The sequence below is a fragment of the Lasioglossum baleicum genome, chromosome 15 (genome assembly GCF_051020765.1).
Source record: "Lasioglossum baleicum chromosome 15, iyLasBale1, whole genome shotgun sequence".
NCBI lineage: Eukaryota > Metazoa > Arthropoda > Insecta > Hymenoptera > Halictidae > Lasioglossum > Lasioglossum baleicum.
The window spans coordinates 9,356,864-9,376,096 of NC_134943.1; the positions used below are offsets into that span (position 1 = coordinate 9,356,864).

Sequence of the window (19,233 nt, forward strand, 5' to 3'; positions counted from 1 at the left end):
TATATGCGTGAATCGAAATCCAACTTCTGGGACTGTCACGTCTGCCGACGTGTTGCCATAGGTTATAAGCATAGCCAATAAGAGTAGGATATTGTAACCGTAATTATTAAGAATATTGATTAGTTATAAGTAGTCATACTTCGCTCCGTTCATCAGATCCGATTCTCACCTCATACCATATACCCATTCTTATCTTAACCCTTGTATAATAATCATATATAGTAATCATTAATCGCGCGCTTCTCATAACATCCATAGCGTTATGTCTAACGAGACATCCGGTAGAAGATAAGACACCTATGTATTCGACCTCATGATCCTAAAAAGAGTTCAGTTAATTCAGTTCAATTCGGACAACCAGTCTGACACGTTCGTTCAAGACTCCAGCGAGGCTCGCCGCCTCCTGGATGTCCCGGTCCAGACTCCGACGAGTCCTCGCTCTCATCCGCCTTTGAGCGGTCCTGCTATAACACGCGCTTCTAGTTCATTATAATTTCATTTCATACGTTACAAATATATTCCCAGTTATTAATTTAATAAGTGAGTCTCGCTTAGTTCTTCTCCCTACATCCTCGTGCTGGCGATACTTTCCTATTCAATTCGCATTCGTCGCTATCAATTACGAAAGCTCGTGCGCGTCAACGAACGCGGGACGGAGGACAACAGCGGGGTATCTCCCGCCAACCGAGGATCACCGACGACGTGATCTTCCCAGGACGAGTGAGGATCATCGTCCTTCCTACGACGATCCAGCCTGATTCGACTGCAGCCGTCAGCGAGCAACGGAAGCAGTTCGCATAAAGGAAGCCTGCCTGTCTTCACCGATCGCTATACTCAACTGTCCGATAAGTTGCTAGATATTTCCCTGCGAAGATTCGCGCCGTCTCAGTTATCTCTGTTCTCGTCCGCCGCTTTGGGGCGAATCTACTGTAAGCGTTAAGTAGAATACGCATGTTCGCGAAAGTCGTGGTTCCCAGTCAGACGTCGGACGTAACGTGCCGCGTGGACAAAAGGTTGTATCGCATTTGAGAACGTCCAGTAAGGGGAATGGGTCGCGGAACGATAGTTTTCGCGAAAGTCAGACTCCGGGACGTAACAGGGACAACCTAATATTTATTTAGCAATATTAAAGTTTCAAACAACACATTCCGAAAAAAACTTTTTGGACAATCTAACAGTATGACGAGCAAATATATTATGCAATTAGTACGCTGATTATACGCGAGGGAAGCGCGAGCCTTGCAATTATTATTACTAACATATATATTGCACTGCCTTTTTATAGTTTCGCGTCAAGTACAGGCGCCCACAATTCGCGCCTTGTACACTTCCGGTTTCGCAATTTTCACTAAAAATGAGGAAACATCCGTGTATAAAGGGAGCATCTATAAAAATTCGAATAAACCCACCCGAAATCCCAAGCATCGATCCTTGGACGCGCAAGCGCCGGCCGGCGGATTTCACCTAGTTTTCGTTACGTTACATGGCTCATGTGCAGTGTCGTCAGACCGGGGAAATTGAGGGGAATACGGTTACCCTCTCTCTCTCATAACCGAACTAATCACGTGACATCGCGGCACATGTATGACAGAGACGAAACGCGTCACGTGACCAGGACATGGGGATGCTCGCCACCGGAGAATGGGGGTATGGCGTTGTAGAAGGGACGAGTTAGAGTGGGAGACAAGTCTTGGTCCTGCCACACTGCTCGTGTGTTCGCCCGAAAGCGAACTATCGCCGCTCTATTTTCGTTTTCATCCCGCATTACGGCAGCGATTCTCAGCGGGGTAAGAATTTCTGCCATGAATCCGCGAACGAACGTCATCCGCACGTTCCAGAAAGCTTCCTTAACGAAACGGAGCCTGCTACAAGGATACTCGAACACCCTGCACAATTCATAACATCATTTACTATTACACTCCTCGCAAATTAAAGAAACTAACAGAAGATTATTTACCATTTATATCCACAGGCCCGTGGGAACACTCGGCACACGTAATTAGACTGCGGATCTTTATGCAAAATAAAAATTCTCTTCATCAACTACAAGGTACTGGAACCAACTAAAAATTTGTGTTTCTTCCTTTAACACGGTCAACAGGACAAAAGCAATGATACTCTTCAATTCGTTCAATGTTTCTACTGTTTCAAATTGCAGCTATCCGTTTTTGGTCATAAATGCATAAACTCCGCTGTCTACACGTAATCGTTTATGCAGAGTGTCTTGTAGAATTTTCTGAAAAACTTGTGTATCAATTTTCTCTGTGCACGCAGCACGGTCATTCAATGTCCGCCCTCCTCGACGCATGTGGCAATGACACTGGCTCGATATCGAAGGCCGAGGACAACTTGTCGAACAGCGATGGACCTCTGATCAAGGGCTACATGCAGCAGAACAATTGCAACAGTGTCAGGGCGAGGTGACGATCCCATACAGCTGAAAGTTACAGAAATTCTAAGGGTTTCCCGTTGCAGGCTAAAGTTTACGACAATAGTTAATATCGTGGGGTTTCAGTTGCGAGAACGTGAACCAGACGATGACCGGATCTTCCCCTGGAATGTCCGCTTCCAATGAGAAGCCAACGAGACGACGTTACTGCCTGTGGACGTTGACCCTCGTCCTGGCGATAATCGGCCTCTGTAATCTCTTCCTCAACATCACTGTGATAGCCGTGCTACGAATCACCCAGGGAATGGAGGCAATGGAAGTGATACCTGACGAGAATCTCGTCAAGTTTTACGGGAAGACCGACTTGGACAGTGTCAGTTAAAAGTTGGAAAAAGACTACACGTCGACCTGTTGACAATTTTTCGAATGCAGAGTGAATTGTTGAATTTTAATGCGAAATCAAGCAAGAACTTTTGCACTGACCTAATATCTTGATACAGTAGGTCCTCGACTTACGCGGCTAAGGGAGTAGACTCGTTTCTAAGATTACAAGGGTGCGAGATGCGCCTTCTCAATTCTCGATAATGCAAAGATAGGGTTTTCAGTAGTCAAAAGCGCTAGATAAAAGATCAATCTAGGCCGCAATTCCCCCCAAAAGTCCTATTTTTACGTGTACGAGGCGTAATTTGCATTATTATTTCATAAAATAGCTACATGCGCAGCTTTATGCTTCTATAATAGGACTTTTGAGGGCAATCGCGGCCTAGTTTGATCTCTTATCTAGCGCTTTTGACTACTGAAAACCCCCATTTTTGCATTATCGAGAATTGAGAGGAAACGAGTCTGCCCCCTTAACTAAAATGAAATAAATAAAAATGATCACAAGGTCAACAGGTCGCAGCAAGCGATAAACCATAAATAAATATGGTAACATTGTGTTGGTTTGCAGGTGTGTCTGCAGTCGGAGGTTTGCCAGGGCTACGGGGACGAGCCGATGGAGGTTTCCGGCGACGAGGGCGGTGTACAAATCAAGGTTCACGGTCGTCGAGCCAACGACGAGCCTAGTTCCAAAGTGACAATCCTATCGAACGGCACCGCCTGGTCTCAGGTGGAGTCATTCGAGATCAAGGACCCTAGGACCGGCGCTATCTATTTCACCACTGACTTCCCTAACTTCAGCTTGCCGGCGGGCGTTGAAAAAATCGATGTGAAGATCGCGGAAACCCATAGAATCACGTCGCCGGTGAACGAGAGCTTAACGGTGAATTCTGACGAGCAGATTGACATGCAAGGCGCCGAAGGAACGACCATGGAGAGCAAGGATATCGTTTGGAGCGCGGACACAGACATTTTCTTGAAGAGCATCAACGGCAGCATCGTCCTGGACGCTACCGATGGTATTTCTATCGATGTGGACAATATTCCCGTCGCGCCGTTGTTCTTGCAGAATCCTGGCCACGAACAGTACAAAGTCTGCATCTGCATGCCTCAAGGGAAGCTGTTCAAGGTTCCAGTTCGGTCTGGCGGCAGCAGCAGGTCCGTGAGCTGTGCTCGCGTCAGTAGAACTCCGGAGAACGATCCTTGCTCGCGATAGGATCGAGGAAAGGCTGTAACGATGTAACGTTTCGATTATTCGTCGTGTCCAGCACTGCCGACAAGCATGTACACTGTACACGCGCTGCTTGATACTTTGTTACTCTTGGACAACGATGAGACGTTGAGAGATTAAAGGAAACTTTAATCAGTTACTGTTACAGGGTGTATCAAAATGATATGTCACGTAGCTCTGGATCGGTGTTGATCTGTTTAAAAAATGGATCCTTGACCCTTTCTTTCTATTGCATCGATTAATACATTTTGTGACACTCTGTACATGGATGGATTTGAACAGTCGGGAAATACTCTGAGAGGCGTATACTCTGTAAGAATACTACGTAGACGTAATTTGGGTTTTATTACAGAGATATAAAGTCGGTTAAAGACTGCCCCACACACACAGGCCTCTAAGAGTCACGTACAATACCACACACAATTACAATGAAGTCAACGCATCTGCACTAGTTACGTTTACTGTTGATAGAAAGTTCGTGAATCAGTAAAATTCGTACGCAATACTGAAATACAATTATCTTTTGTATCGAATAAGGAGTTAATGAATAAATCGTCATTGTAGAAAATTGATCGTAGTGTTTGAGTCCTTATCTTTGTCGCGGCAAAGCTGTTCGAGAGAATTCATACGACTATGTGAAATTATAAGTTAAGCACTCTCTGTTATCATCTCTTCGTTACTCTCGTCCATGTCCTCTTGTTGTTCTTGCTCCGTGGGAGGCTCGTATGCCTTGTCCAGGGGACTGGCGACCACGCCACCTGCCCACACGCTCATTTCCACGGCTAGTTTGTTGGTACCCTCGAGAAGGGGCCGGTAACCACCATGGGCCAGCACACGCAACAGTGTTTGAGCCGTGAGACACACGAGATCTTGTTGCTCCAAAGTCATCGCCGTGTGCACGCGAATATTGCCGCCCTCGCATGGATCGGAGATGCCTAAATCAAAGTGAGCATTAGTGGTACAGTTGAGTAACTCACCCAGAATACAGGATGGTCCACCTAAATGTAGCCACCTAAATATCTCCTTTATTTTTGACCACATAACAAATGTTTTGGATGCAGTGTAAATGCTATCGCAAGGTGAATGCTTTGTCACGTTATCAATATGCCTATAAATGCGTTTTATTGTCAACTAGAATACAGAAAAAAGACCCTAAAAAAAACAACATCTGCAAAGTATTCACCTGCGATAGCATTTACATTGCATTAAAAATATTTGTTATGTGATCAAAACAAAAGGAGATATTTAGGTGGCTACACACTTAGGTGGATCATAATAAAAGTATAAAATATAAAATCTATAATAAAAGCATAAAATCTGCATTCTAACGATAAACATCGAGAAATCTCACCAGCGGATCCCGGGAGAAAGAGTCCAGAGGCGAGCAGCTGAAGTACTCTCTTGTACGCCTGATTTATTGGCAACGCTTGTCTGCTAGGATTATTCATGATCGCATTGTGCGCCAATAAATCCAGCATCCAAGGGGACAGTGGCTCCAGACCCTCGAATCTACTTCTCAAGTCTCTGAGCAGTCTGATGAGAACTTTGATAGTGGAATGGTGAGCGTTTTCTTCGAACCAACGGGAATGTCTTATTGCAGCGAGGTGGCCCTGGCATATCTTAACATCTAAGTGCTGATCGGACTCCAATTTTCGTAGATTCTGATGTAACGTGGTGATCAACACTCGCACAGTCGCTTCATTATTAGCAATGTCGAAACCGCGCTCTGTGGTAGTCAGTCTGAACATTTCCTTTGGATTAACAACCTTCAGATCATTGTTGACTTTTGTACCAAGTGCCTCTACCGCTGTTTTGGTGGGCAACGTCTTCAGAATCACTACAATGTCGGCTACATTGTGACCCTTGATCATCGTTCCCTTCTTAAAGCTTCCTACTTGTCTTACTTCCTCTAGTTGCTGTAAAAACAAATCAATGGTTAAATAGAGATTTATTAACAATGTTTATATATATAATATAATTGCAGGACACCTACGCAAGCTTCAAAGCTGCCCGGAGCAACGATTAAATTATCCAATACACTTTGTAGTTTAGTCACTAGATTTAAAATAGATGTTTGCTCCTTCGCTGTAGGATACATGTCTCCATTCTTCTTTAGGAGGGCTAGTACGAACTCATTCTCATCCGGCGCAGGTTTTACCCTTGGAAAAGCAGCTTCGCAAAGGGTATAGTCGAATGGAAGACGCGGCAGAAACTGTTTCCTTGGAAATCCCATTCCACGTCCCATGCCTCCTCGTCCTCCCCTGATCATTCCACCACGCCCACCACGCACCATGTTGTATGGATCTGTGAAAACAAAGCTTTAAAAGTTACTTGATCCTTCAATGGCTAAACGAAAACAACAACATAGCGAATCAATGTTATAGGTCATTTTTTGCGCATAGCAGACTATATTAATTACGTTTTATACATTTATTCTGCTAATAAAGGATATTATCTTATGTTGCCTATGATAAAAAGAAGGAAGGAATTTATTTGGAAGATGTAAGATGTAAGATGTAAGTAAGACTTGTGTTGTTTAAAAACTATTGAACTAAGCGATAGGTAAATGAATAGCCTAAAACTGGTAATACGATATAAAATAATGGAGGCCGCACGAAGACTAACCATAACACCGTTCCGGCGGCATCATTCCGTTTTTTCTGAAAATAATCACATAAAGTGAATCGTGTACGATAAAAACTTACCAGGATATGAAGCGTTTCAAAAGTTTCTCTTTGGTTTAGCTCTACCACAGTTTGTAAATATAAATTCTTAGTTTTTATGTTAAATAGTCACACGATACTTTAAACAGCGACAAACAAGCAACACTCGGTATAGTTTTCACCACGAAGTATGCACGGGAAGATACGACGATGACGCATGACAGAAGAAGCATCGTTTCAGCGCCATCTACTTACAATATTTCGGCACCGACTAGGTATAGCGATAGACCTATCATCCAATGTATTTTTGCGGCCCACTTTACAGGGGCCACGTAACCCCATTACAACCATTGGCTGCGAGCGAGGACCCCCTTTGCCGTCTCGAGGGACTTCTTGTTAATTATTTATTTAAAAAACACGGTAGCAATGATAATTACTGAAATCCGATAATTTTTGGAAACTCCACGAATAATTTACCGCTTTTGCAAACAGTCCAATTGCACTTTTTTATGTTTTTCCAGCAATCCAAATATATCATCCGATTACATTTGAATGCGGTTTGACCATTGACTGCCATTGACGCAGTGTAAGTTGACACTGGTTGACACTGAACGGTGTGCGGTATTTGAAAGCCGGGATAAACAATAAATATACACAATTTTTTATGTAATTAAAAGATTGATTGCATAACTATCTAATTCAGATAACAGAAGCTTGAAAATGAGTAAAGCACATCCTCCCGAACTGAAAAAGTAAGTCTGTTAAATAATTTGTTTCGTAATGTTACGTACCCATGCTCTTCGTAAATCTAATGAAAAATTATGGAATAACTCTGTTTTATTCTAGATACATGGATAAGAAATTATCACGTAAGTAAAGTGGATTTTAGCAACAATTGGTAAAGCACGTTTGTCGAACAACGAAGATGATTGTATTTATAGGTTATGAACATTGGCATTTTATTTACTCCAGGTTTTATTTATAATTTTTTGCAGTTAAATTAAATGGTGGACGACATGTTGTTGGTATTTTACGTGGATTTGATCCATTCATGAATATGGTGATTGATGAAAGCATAGAAGAATGCAGAGATGGTACAAAAAACAATATCGGCATGGTGGTGAGTTATACTGTACAGAATTCAACAATCGTACGATTTCCAATCATGATTTAATGTATATTTTATTTTTCCAGGTAATACGTGGGAACAGCGTTATAATGTTAGAAGCTCTAGATAGAATATGAGATCGGCGAACATGGAAATTATATAAAAATATAATTTGTATTCTTAAGAGACTAAGTAAAGGATTTTTTATATAATTCATCGAGTTAACACTGAATCCTTCCCTAAATAAAAACATGTATAATAACGTAGCGATTCACGGCGAGAAATAAAACTTGTTATTTTAAATAAATGCTGCGATATTAAATATTTGTTTATTACAAAAAGTTTTGTCTATAAATACATCAATGAACAGTATCTGTCACAAGTTACACTTAGGACGCATTATAATTTCGCATAGTATTTCTGACGTTACACTAATTGAAAAAATAATTTGTTTAGACATCCATAGTTGGGGAAATCCTCATGCGATCTACCGGTAAATAATGATGTTTAAGTCTTTAAAATCTATTAAATTACTAGATCGTAATATGATTGCAGCTTCATGAATGAAAAGTCGCATAAATGTTATTGTCGATCGAGAATCGGTAAAAACAACCAACGGAACCAATATTATATTCTGGTGTGTATATAAGGAACATTAAAATTTAGAAGGCACGTGATATTTTATTTATTTCCTTTATCGAGGAACATGTTCAGGTGACACGCAAATTACCTTTTTATCTAAGCATTCTGTGATGTATCTATTCGTTCACTTTCCCTTTTCCTGGTTAACGTTTAGTAAAATCTGGGTATTGATTTCGAAGTTTAAAGCACTTTCTATAACAAGATAAGGGTGATTCACCCTGACAAGACGTTCTTTCTTATTATTTTACATTGTGTACAACAACGATACTGCCTCAAATTTTAGTATATCCGATAGCAGTTCTCATATATCTTTTACGATATGAAAGTACCGTGTGTTCAATGTTGTTTCACGAAGTTGAACGTATCTAAGAATAGATTCACAGATATCATAGTATTCTACATGCAGCAATACATTTTCATCGTGAAAAGTAAAACGAAGGCCGACACCTTCTGCGGATAACACGAACATCATTTTCAAACAATTCTACTGAAAGATTTCGGCCTGATACTTAAAGTGTTATGTTACCCTTTTTCCCTGTCGACAAAGTATGTGACCTTGAAGGAGTACTCTAAACTTACGCCTATGTAAATGAATGAATGACTGAATGAATGAGTGAATACTTTTTAAATAACTAATCAACTAAATGTAAAAGGAACACAATGCAGCATAAGAAATGGCGTCTAAATCTCTCTTTCCATGCTAAAAATACTTTTTACCAGAATAAGATGAAAAGATTCATTGTTTCTCATCGAAGTTACCGGGGCTGTGCGTGTTAAGATATATGTGTGATTATATCTTTCTTTGCTTGCACAGTTGCAATAGTGGTAAATTTTTACGTGAGATGACAAAACTGTTACAGTGGAAAGATGGTCACGTATCACAGTTCGAAAATTCTTTCGCTTACTTTTAAGTATAATTTCTCGTTTGATCTTTAGCAGTGTTCTTTTCTTTCGAGTGTGTTGCTCTCTTTAAAAATACGATTTGTTAAATCATCATCTGAACAATATACTCGCTGTCCCTATGTAGACAATTCGTTTGATTCATTTGAAAAATTAAAAAAAATTAATTTTAAAATATCTTTTTCCATGCGCAAGGTTTGCTACGTAACATAAGTTTGATTAGGTGAAGAAACTCGAACGAAATTCAACCATGGAAAAGTAACAATCGATTAACCGTAGTACTTATGCATATTCTGCCAACAATCTCTTACTCGAGGCTCATAACAAATATACTTTCAATCTGAATAACTATTTTCCCTTTCTGTTCAGCGAACGGATACATTGGAATGTTTTATGTCTCATCATTCTTATCATCATCCTCGCCATCCTCCTCCTCTTCATAATCATTATCATCATGATCGTGATCGTCATCATTATTATCACCATCATCATCATCATAATCCAATTCCATTTTTATATTGTCAATAGTAATCTCATCGAAATTAGAATTGTGTCCATTCATTTTACCCTTGTTCTTTGTCTTCACCTTTTCTTGCGAGCTGTTCGTACCAATTTCTGTAACGTCCTCCACGTCGAAAGTCTCGGCGGATACGTTACCATTTTCAATGCTAGTATCTATTTTATTTACAGTTTTCTCAGTCCGATTATGCACTGTCGCGAAGTGTTTGACCAATTCTTCCTGCCTCACTTCAGCGTGGCACAGGGTGCACGCTACCTTGCCGTGTCTCAGTTGCCTGTGGTACTTCAAGTCCTTCATGGTAGGGCAATTCGCGGGGCAATCCAAGCACTGGAAGGACTGTTGCATTATCTGTTTCCTCTTCAAGAAAGACTGATCCTGAGGCGACATCACCTTCTTATGATTGAGTACCCTGTGCGTCCTCAGCTCGACATAATTGGGGAACGATTCTTTGCATATCTTGCAAAAGTACGGCGACTCGCCATTGTGCTTAGCGACATGCAACTTGAAATACCAATCGGTGCTGAAACGCTTAAGGCAATACTCGCATTTGAACTCTTTCTTTTTAAGTCTGGGTTTCATCCTTGGGCTGCTGGTCCGCTTCTTGCGCCGGCTATAGTAGCGTGGAATCTCGATCTTCGATATCTTCCGCGGAATCAGACTTGGCTTTGGTACCGTTATCGATTGCTGTGGTACCGCCGACGACTGTGGTACCACCGACGGCTGTGGTACCGTCGACGGCTGCAGTACCGTCGATGACTGTGATACCGTCGACGGTTGTGGTACCACCGACGGTTGAATCTGCAGCGCATTCGCCAGAGTCAACGGTACCGTTTTTTGCTGAATCGACTGCTGATTTGTTACGGTCAAGCTCATTGATCCTAGTTGCATAGCCTGCGGGTTCCCTAAGGACAATGGCATGGATATAGACGGGTCTGCCATGATGCAATACCTGGGTACACCCTGCGTCTGATGTAATAGCGACGGTTGCGTTATCAAATTAGTTATAGGTACGACGCGGATGGGTGTGAGCATCGGTTTTGGCTGGATTGGTGTGCTCATAACGTGAGATTGCGTGAAAAGTATGTCGTTCAACGTGAGAGGTTGCGTACCGTGTTGCGTTGTGAATGTAACATATTGATTATGAGCTAAAGGAACAGAATTGGTTGCCGCGATAAACCGTGAGTTTATAGCGTCCGGCGTGGCTACTTGTATCGGAGCAGTTATGCCGTTTTTGTTCGAACACTGCGATTTACCAAGAACCACATTTTCCGATGATAACACTAGGTTAGGTAGGTTGGGTAAAAGTCTTCCAAAAATGCTATTTATAGTGTTCGTTTGCGGCTGCGATTGTGGCTGCAGTTGAGGCTGCGGTTGTGGCTGCGACTGCTGTACAGGAACTGATTTCGAGATAACAATCAGCTCCTCGTTCTTCGTCAAGGTCTGCATCACCGCGGCAGGGTCCGAGTAGTCTTTCCTACTCAGTTTGGAAGCCTCCATCATCTGAATCTCTCTTTCCCGCATTCGTACTTTCAATATTTCAGCGCCATTCGACTCGTTATGCCTGTACTCGTTCTTTCTCGTGCAGTTCTTATGGTGTATGCGACATCGTCGCGTCTGCAACTCCGTGCCGCAAATGTCGCACGCTTTCGACCGATTGCACCTGTACAATCTCACCACTGCTCTACGGCAGCGGTCATGGTCGATGCTTAAAGCATCGCATTTCTCGTTCTTACAGTGTTTCGCCACTGGAGCGGTTATCTCATCCTCTTCTATGTTGGTCGATATCAGAGGCGACGATCCTTCTCTGTCCACATACTGTTGCACAGCCACGTCGCATACTATATTCTCGCATGGTTCGTAGTGTCCACAAGGCTTCATCTCGGATTTTATAGGCACTAGCATAATCTCTGATTTACCCTTCTTCTTAGAAGGTAGAAGATTCTTATCTTCCTCGTTCCATTCTTCATCAGGTAGAATTGTTGTGTTCAATTTGGTCTTTGATTCCTTTACATCTAAATGAATGTTGTTCATCTTATTGGTAACCTTGTTGTGGTTAACTGGAGTAGCGTTCAGAGGGATCGCTTTAAAAATGATATTTGGTTGGTTCAGTAGTCTTTTCACCGGCTCCGACTTCAATACCTGCAAACGAGTGGTATTAGAATAAACTAAGACTTTGTTCCAAGCTCTTTTAAGAAATTGTGACAAAAATATGGAGCACTAAGGGAACAGTAATGGACACAGCGACGCAGTGAACTTTGTAGAACGATGAATTCTGCCCTGGATTGTCTATCGTGGGATTATTACTTCTGGGATTACAAACACTGTTACCGATTATCTTTGATAATTGCTCTGTCCCTATGTTGTATCACAGCAGCTACAAATCCATTATTGCTTCGCAATTACCCCTTGTTCCACAATTTTATACTATTTTATGTATATTGCAAATGCCAAACTCACGTCGGACAGGGAGGTCGACGCAGAGAAATCGGTGGGACACATGGCAGACGTAGTCAACGGTTTTGAGGCAAGATTCGGCAGCGTCGTTTGTGCCATTTTCGCAGCACGAAAACGGAAATCTGTTTACACCCTGCAACATCGAAGTAAAGCTTCACGATCGTGCAACGGTTTGCCGACACTGTCGCAAAGTAACACGACGTTTTGGCACAATTTCCTTGAAAACAGCAAGGCAAAGCACTTCGTGCAAGCTGATAAAAATTCCGACGATTTTGGGAGACATCGTTGAAAACTATTCCCCACTTACGAGAGAATTGTTAGGTTATTGGTCACTGACAAACCAACGTTCGTACTGTACGAATCGTACATTGTTCAACGTCCGGAGACGATTCGGGACATTTTGTCAACGAAAACGCTCACAGATCCTTCGTGATATTGTCACCGACGATAATCGATAAGTCTATTAATTCGACTGACACTTACTGGCTCGTAAATTTATGTTCGTCGTGAACCAAGATCCATCGTCGCAACGCATAGGTACTTCGTGAAACATTGACGGTTTGGTCGATGATCCGGGCTCTCTTCTACATTTTTAAGGAAAACATTGCTGATTGACAGGGACGTACGTTTCCACTCGGGGGAAGTGCGTTTTCACTTCTCTCAGATACTGTTTACAGTGCTATAATGCGGAAACGTAACAGCGAATTCATTCTTTATAGACGTGCGGACAGTCTAGCGAACGAACCTCATTGGCGGGAAAATGTGGTAAGGGGAGGTTTCTCCCACTTCGTCAACTCTCTTCGATTAGCTTCTTTGATATTTATATATTCTTTTTTCTTTCATTTCGACAATGGGGATATAATTTTAGTGTAATATATTGGGTTGGCAAATAAATTTAGTGAGGAATATTTGATTGTTTTTAGTGAACACAGGAAGGTAATTTTTAATAGAATTTCGGTTTCGAATATTCGATTATCAGCTGCAATTCACTAGTTCTCGATGTAACTGGCGTGTAATCACAGTTAATGGAAATGGGCATTCAATTATAGGCTGGATCGATGAGTGAATGAGTTATTGAATCGTGAATTGATTCGTAGCCATTGAAATTGTCTTCATTGAGAAATGAGAAATGATTTTGTTAGCGACCTCTACGCCGTTTCGCATAGTTCCTGTATAAGAATGAAGTAAATACAACAATTGTTCTGAGCAATTATATAGTGATAACCTCTTCTTATCGAATGAAAAATTAGTACTGATTTATGCCCAACTCCGTCTAGACTGTTTTTCGTGGTATCGTTTGCAAGGAGAACTACACCGTGATGTTTGTAATGCATAGAAAATATATTAAATAAATAATAAGCAAAGATCATAAGATTTTCTTTGACGTTCTCGTTGATCAATGCATTTCCATCTGCTTCCTGCAACAGCTGCGCGTGCACCTACCTTCGAACGTAACCGGCTAAAATGAGTCAGACGATCGCATGCGTGGAATAAAGAATTTATTGTAACGTTACCATAGACTGGAAAATGTACAAGTTTTAACACAACGTTTACGATTTAAGTAGTCTACATCTTGGCCTTTCGAACACGCGGAAAACGCGGTTCGTCTTTGGTACCGAACATAACTGCAATATAATATGGAATGATGTTGTTTGTTTGTTGACTGTTTGTGGTAGGCTGCAAAGTTGACGGGCAACAAACGATTATATATATACATATATATATATCCGATTCGTTTATTTCTCGTTGACCTGTTCCTTTAGAATTTCGGTCGAATTTCACAAACAATAGTATTCGTCCCCGATCGTTGTTTCAACTATTTTATTCTCCGGTCGAGAGGTCAATCGATTAGAAAAATCAATTTCGAAAAAGAAAAACAGGCCAAGGCTCTGCTCGAAAAATGGTCTGATTGTCTTTACAGCGGAACAAGAAGCGATTGCAAAAATGACACGCGGACGCCGTTTTTTCCTTTTAACATTGTTGAAAAGCTTTATTGAACCCGAAGTCGCGCGGCTACTCAGAAGAATTTTTTCAACGCATCCAGACGTACTGTACATAGGAACTGTGATAAATGAAAAAGCGAACAATCGTATACAGGTGGATCGTGGATCGCGAGAGATCGCTCTGCTCGAACCGGCGAATGCACAAAACAGGTTGCAACCGTTCAATAAAACCTTTTACTCTCTTTCTTTTTTGGTCTGTCGCGTGTTCTTTCTTCTTGCCTCTTTGTTTTTTTTTCTTCCCTCTCGGCTTTTCTCATATTCTTTTTTTGGTACAGGCGAGTCTCACGCGCTTAACAACAAATCGAACTTGACACCGTTAAAAAGCTAAATGCTGAGAAAAGTCGCATCTCGCACGCGCTCCGCTACAGGAGTTTACCGCGAAAGTGAACTTTTGTGAGCACGAAGGTACGTTGTATAAAATACGACTTACGTCTATGTTACAATATGCACATATATACAGGTTGCTCAGTCAAATAAATATCTCCTCAAAGGTTCGTTTGTTTCTTGTAGAGTCTTTCCATTTTTGTTGAATCCAATGGCGCTTTCTTTGGAGCTCGTCGGAACTTGCAGCGGATCTTGCGGCACCTAAAATAAATGCATTAATCGTCGCCGGACAAACAAACACGGGACGCCGTGTTCGCAGTTTTATTAGGCACTCTGTCCTGTTCTTTCCGAGTCGTTATGCATTGCTTCGTCGAACCTCCAAACTCAATGGAACTCGAAAAGCAAAAGAGACCTCGCGGTTGCTCTAACGAATCTTCAGAACTCTCACAGGTTGTCGAAGAAGTGATTTCCTGTTCTCGGAGACTGGGGAATCTAACGCTTAGTCTTTGGAAAGGTGCAGAGCTCTCTTCGATATGATTTTTGTCTCGAAACTAATCCGCTCTTGAAAACTCTATCTTTATAAAACGATAAATTTTGGTCGAGCGTCTCTAATCTGCTATCTTCTCATTTTTATTTCTTTCGACAGGTTGACTGCCACATCGTTTCTGTTCCCATCAGGTTCAGAAAGACTTCGTTTAAGGCCATATAAGGCGAGGGGTTAATTTCGTGAATTTCTTCTATGCAAATGAGAATCTGAGTTAGTAATTAACTGAACAATTAGCAGAACACGGTATTCGCTCGAAATGGTAATTGTGGGATCACGAGGGTTCATTTTTATTGTATGTTCGAACAGCATTTTGATCAGCATTCCTAGGGAATGGCGAAATGAGCAATCACCGTGATCAATTTGAAAATTACTTTGACTCTTTACGGAATTGTTCGAGACCACGATTTGGCAGTCAACGTGTCATCAGTCATCACCCACGCAGGGTGCAATGTTTCTGTGCTATTTTTCCTTCGTTACACGTATATCACAGAGTTGAAGAATTTCTCTCGCGGGATTTCTTTTGAAAATAAATCGTTGCTTATTTAGTCATCTCGTTCCTTAAAAAATTCTCTCACGAACAAACGTGTTCATCGGTCGTTAGTGTTGCACGTGGTTACAGGTGATATGTCTACAAAAAATATTAGAATTTTTAAGTAGCTACTATGTACACCGGTAGTAGATACAAAATGTTCCGGAATACGATTTTCTCGAGAAGTATTCCGGCCACATTTTGCACGCTGCCTTTACGAGCTGCTGTCGGAACGAGACCGAACACCTCGATCCGGCTACTCTAAACTGGCGAGGACCCTAACCTATACATCGATTTCGATGAGCCTTTGTACAATGTTCAAATATAAGCCCTTAATGATGCTTATGGAATACTAGCTGCAATTATTTGATAGCTTTGAAGACATGAATAATCGAAGTTTCATTGTTACGTACATAAATTAATTCGTGGCCTCCATATTCGTGAATTCATTGATTATTTACAAACAATTAGAATGCATTCTATACTCCAAAATAGTCTCCACTTTCTATGCATTTACTTTATCTTACAAGTACAATAGTTCATCTCCAATACGCTGGTTGAAAGATTTAAATACAAAATAAGGTCACAATTGATTCACTGCGAGAGCCAAGAATTAATTTGTACGCTTAATAATCTAGTAGCCATTTGGAGCAAGTTCCAAACTTGATGAATTAAATGAATCGTAGTACATCATCAGGGGCTCGCAGACTATCAACGCTGAATCAGCAGCTCATGAAAACCGATGGGCCCCGCCTCACAAGAAGTCCGTCATAATATAATCTACACGTCCTCTTTCACGTCATCGCACAGTATGCACGAGCACCTGAAGATCCTCAACCAATCTCGTCCTAGAAACACAGTTCTCAGCTCCTCGCGTCCACGACAAGCGAGTCGCCGACAGACTAGATTCATTTCGCTTAGATCCGATCCTGGGGGATCTACTTTTTCGCATCGGCGACCTTCGCGAGTGTCCTTTTGTGCACGCCGGCGACCATCGTCCTGGTCGCGTTCACGTTTTTATTAGCCTCGAACTTCTGCTGAAGCGAGGCAACGTTCGACTTCCCAGTGGCAGCTCTTTGGACCGCGTTGGCCTTGGTCTCGGTCTTCGCCTCGGCCTTCGAGGCTATCTTGGCCTGGGAGACCTTGGAGACTGGCTCCTTTGGGGTCAGAGCTTTGCCTAGGTTCGCGTTCCCGCTGGTCGTCGGCGACTTCTTCCTCTCCGCAGGGGCAGAAGTCGTCTTGGCGATGGCGAGCGGTTTCGGTCCAGGTCCTTCTTTCGTCGTAGGACTCTTCGCCGCTCTGGGCAGCGTTGGCACCTTCTGTTGCACGTTCTTCGGCTGGAAGCTGAACTTCCCGCTGCTGCTGAGCACGTCCGGCGACTTTGTACTGATTTGATTCGAGGTCGAACAGCTCGACACCACGTCTGGGCTATTGAACTTACCCCCGCTATCCTTAGGGCTACAAGGCACAGTTTTCGAAGATAATCTATTAGAGGAGTCCGTCGATCCTTTCGAACTCGCATCGGAAGACTGTTTAGTCTTCGACGCGTTCTCGGGACCCTGTCTGGCATCCTTCGACCCCTTCACGATACCAGGAGGCGTCTTCGTGCGGCCAAGAACAGGCTTCACCTGCTCCTTCCCATCCACAACATCCTCTCCAGTCTTTGCGTTCGTTGCAACTCTCTGAAGCGGCCTGGTCTTCAACGAAATCGCCGGCTTAGAGGGATCAGCTTTGCTACTCGGCTTCATACCCAACTCCTTCGATATGTCATCGTTCAAGTTAGGGTTCGACGAGTTCAAGGCCATCAGCTTGGTCTTATCAACCGGTTTCGACTCGACTTTTTCGGGCTCCTGTCGTGGGACGTTCAACACCGAAGGATTCAGGTAGCCCGAGCTAGTCGTGGAGCTAGAAGAGTTGAACTTCCCAGATGCAGAGTTGGAATAGATGCTACCGGGCGATTTATAGTGAGCGGAGTTCACGTAGGCTCCCAGAGAACTGTTCGAGCCCAGCTCTTCTGGGGTTTTGTCCGCTTCCTCTTTGTTCTTCGACTTTCTGGAGAGAGTGGCTGTCGAGTAGATGGAGTCGAAGTTGCGGTTCGATATCTCCGAGACGATCTCGGACAGGAGACCCATCGATTCGACGTTGGCAGTGTTCGCAGACGGTTCAACCGGCTTTGGTAGCTTGTACTCGTTGTCCACTCGCTCTGGCAGGGTCTTCCTCGCTTTTTCCGGGATCGTCTCCTCAATGACCGCGTAGATATTGTCACTGGTAGGCGACTCCTCTGTAATCTTCGTCAGGGAGGACTCAGGGACCAGGTTCATGCAGTCGTCGTACGCGTCGTCGACGATTTTCGAACTTTTCACCTGCGGTGTCTGATAACCAGGCAATCCTGGGATCTTTCCGGTTTCGTTCATCTTCTCAGGATTGGGGACAGTTGGAGGCCCAGGTGGAGGAGCTGTGGGCCTAGTGCTGGCAGGGATGCTGGTAGGTCTCTTCGCCGGCGTGGTTTGCCTCATGGAGCCAAAGGTCTGAATGTTCGGCCTCGGCGTGACCTTGCTGTCTCTCATCGACTGAGCCCTCAGCACCACGTTCTTCTTCTCCGCGTCAGCGACCACAGGTATCGCCGGGGTTGGGATCTCTATCTCCTTCTGGGGGATCGGGTTCGATATCTCCAAGTTCCTCAGGATCTCCTTGTTCACTAACTTATTGGCCTTCTGGTGTTGCAGTCGGGGCAGCGAATTCGTGTTCTTCTCCTCCTTCTGGGTCATCTGCAGACCCGCCTTCATGATCCCGGAGCTGGGACGCAGGATAGAAGCTATCCTGTTTAGGGTACCGCCTTTGTCATGTCTCTTCTCAGGTTCTAGGACGTTGGTTAACGGAGTACTGTTTGGTCTTTGGAGACGTTGGAGCTCTGAACAAACCGGCGGAGCTGGTGCTGGTCTAGTTGGAGCGTCCAGAGATGGTCTAACGGGTGGCTTGGTGGCTACCACTTCGACTGAAGTGCAAGTTGTCGCTGCTAAAACTGGACTGCTGATCGAAGGACGACCTGAATTCAATGGTGGTAAAGCTGGGGCCGATGGAGCCTCGTTGTTGTAGTTCATAGACGAGTTTAGGATGGAGTTTCGCGACGCGTTACTCTTCGGCAGCGTTCTGATGTTCGTTTTGATCGCCACTGTGGGGATTGTCGGTGGAGGTGGCGCTGGTTTCGTCGGCTCGTTGCTCTTCGGCTGGCTCTTGATCGGCGTGATCGAGAACCCTTTGAACTGGCCGAACAGATTATTGTTGTAACGCTCGTCGGCTTCCGGCTTCGGTAATAAGCTCGCGCACGCCGGGTCCTGGCTCAGGCTCGAATCGATCGTCTCGATCGTTCGGGGCAACGGGCTCGGACGATCGATACCGTTGTGGCCCCGATCACTCCTGAAAATTTCAAGCACAAACAACGAACAATAGCGAGTGCACTTTTTCGAACACTCTACTTCGAACGGTTGCATGCACTTTTTATATGTAGATCGAATAAGTCGCGTGCAACGCGCGATCACACACAG

At 43.3% G+C, this 19,233-nt stretch overlaps 5 protein-coding genes across 6 annotated transcripts in view; 2 read left to right on the forward strand and 3 right to left on the reverse strand.

Annotated features, from left to right (window-relative positions):
• Nucleotides 1-100: 100 nt before the first annotated feature.
• On the forward strand, nt 101-4,246 carry Scgbeta (sarcoglycan beta). Of its 2 annotated transcripts, XM_076439067.1 has the most exons (5): nt 101-1,787; nt 1,973-2,050; nt 2,275-2,420; nt 2,516-2,762; nt 3,339-4,246. In XM_076439067.1, exons 3-5 carry the CDS (start codon nt 2,287-2,289, stop codon nt 3,981-3,983), a joined length of 1,026 nt encoding a protein of 341 aa, XP_076295182.1. In that variant the 5' UTR covers nt 101-1,787; nt 1,973-2,050; nt 2,275-2,286; the 3' UTR covers nt 3,984-4,246. The 2 variants fall into 2 exon arrangements, with proteins under 2 accessions (XP_076295182.1, XP_076295181.1); XM_076439066.1 differs by lacking the exon at nt 1,973-2,050.
• A 78-nt stretch (nt 4,247-4,324) lies between these two features.
• LOC143216205 (interleukin enhancer-binding factor 2 homolog) lies at nt 4,325-6,863 on the reverse strand. The gene is made up of 4 exons (XM_076439059.1): nt 6,704-6,863; nt 5,992-6,302; nt 5,350-5,914; nt 4,325-4,933 (listed from the first exon to the last, which is right to left on the reverse strand). Exons 2-4 carry the CDS (start codon nt 6,289-6,291, stop codon nt 4,647-4,649), a joined length of 1,152 nt encoding a protein of 383 aa, XP_076295174.1. The 5' UTR covers nt 6,292-6,302; nt 6,704-6,863; the 3' UTR covers nt 4,325-4,646.
• A 405-nt stretch (nt 6,864-7,268) lies between these two features.
• Snrpg (small nuclear ribonucleoprotein G) lies at nt 7,269-7,981 on the forward strand. The gene is made up of 4 exons (XM_076439083.1): nt 7,269-7,413; nt 7,508-7,530; nt 7,657-7,781; nt 7,856-7,981. Exons 1-4 carry the CDS (start codon nt 7,382-7,384, stop codon nt 7,904-7,906), a joined length of 231 nt encoding a protein of 76 aa, XP_076295198.1. The 5' UTR covers nt 7,269-7,381; the 3' UTR covers nt 7,907-7,981.
• Nucleotides 7,286-12,995, reverse strand: LOC143216193 (uncharacterized). Its single transcript, XM_076439033.1, has 3 exons — nt 12,769-12,995; nt 12,289-12,418; nt 7,286-11,970 (listed from the first exon to the last, which is right to left on the reverse strand). The coding sequence occupies exons 2-3, from the start codon at nt 12,382-12,384 to the stop codon at nt 9,703-9,705; spliced, it is 2,364 nt and encodes a 787-aa protein (XP_076295148.1). The 5' UTR covers nt 12,385-12,418; nt 12,769-12,995; the 3' UTR covers nt 7,286-9,702.
• A 762-nt stretch (nt 12,996-13,757) lies between these two features.
• Meltrin (disintegrin and metalloproteinase domain-containing protein meltrin) overlaps nt 13,758-19,233 on the reverse strand; it is a 56,727-nt gene continuing 51,251 nt past the window's right edge. The window contains exon 13 of the mRNA XM_076439029.1: nt 13,758-19,105. Coding sequence (XP_076295144.1) covers nt 16,627-19,105 — 2,479 coding nt within the window. The 3' untranslated portion in view covers nt 13,758-16,626. The remainder of the gene's footprint in view (nt 19,106-19,233) is intronic.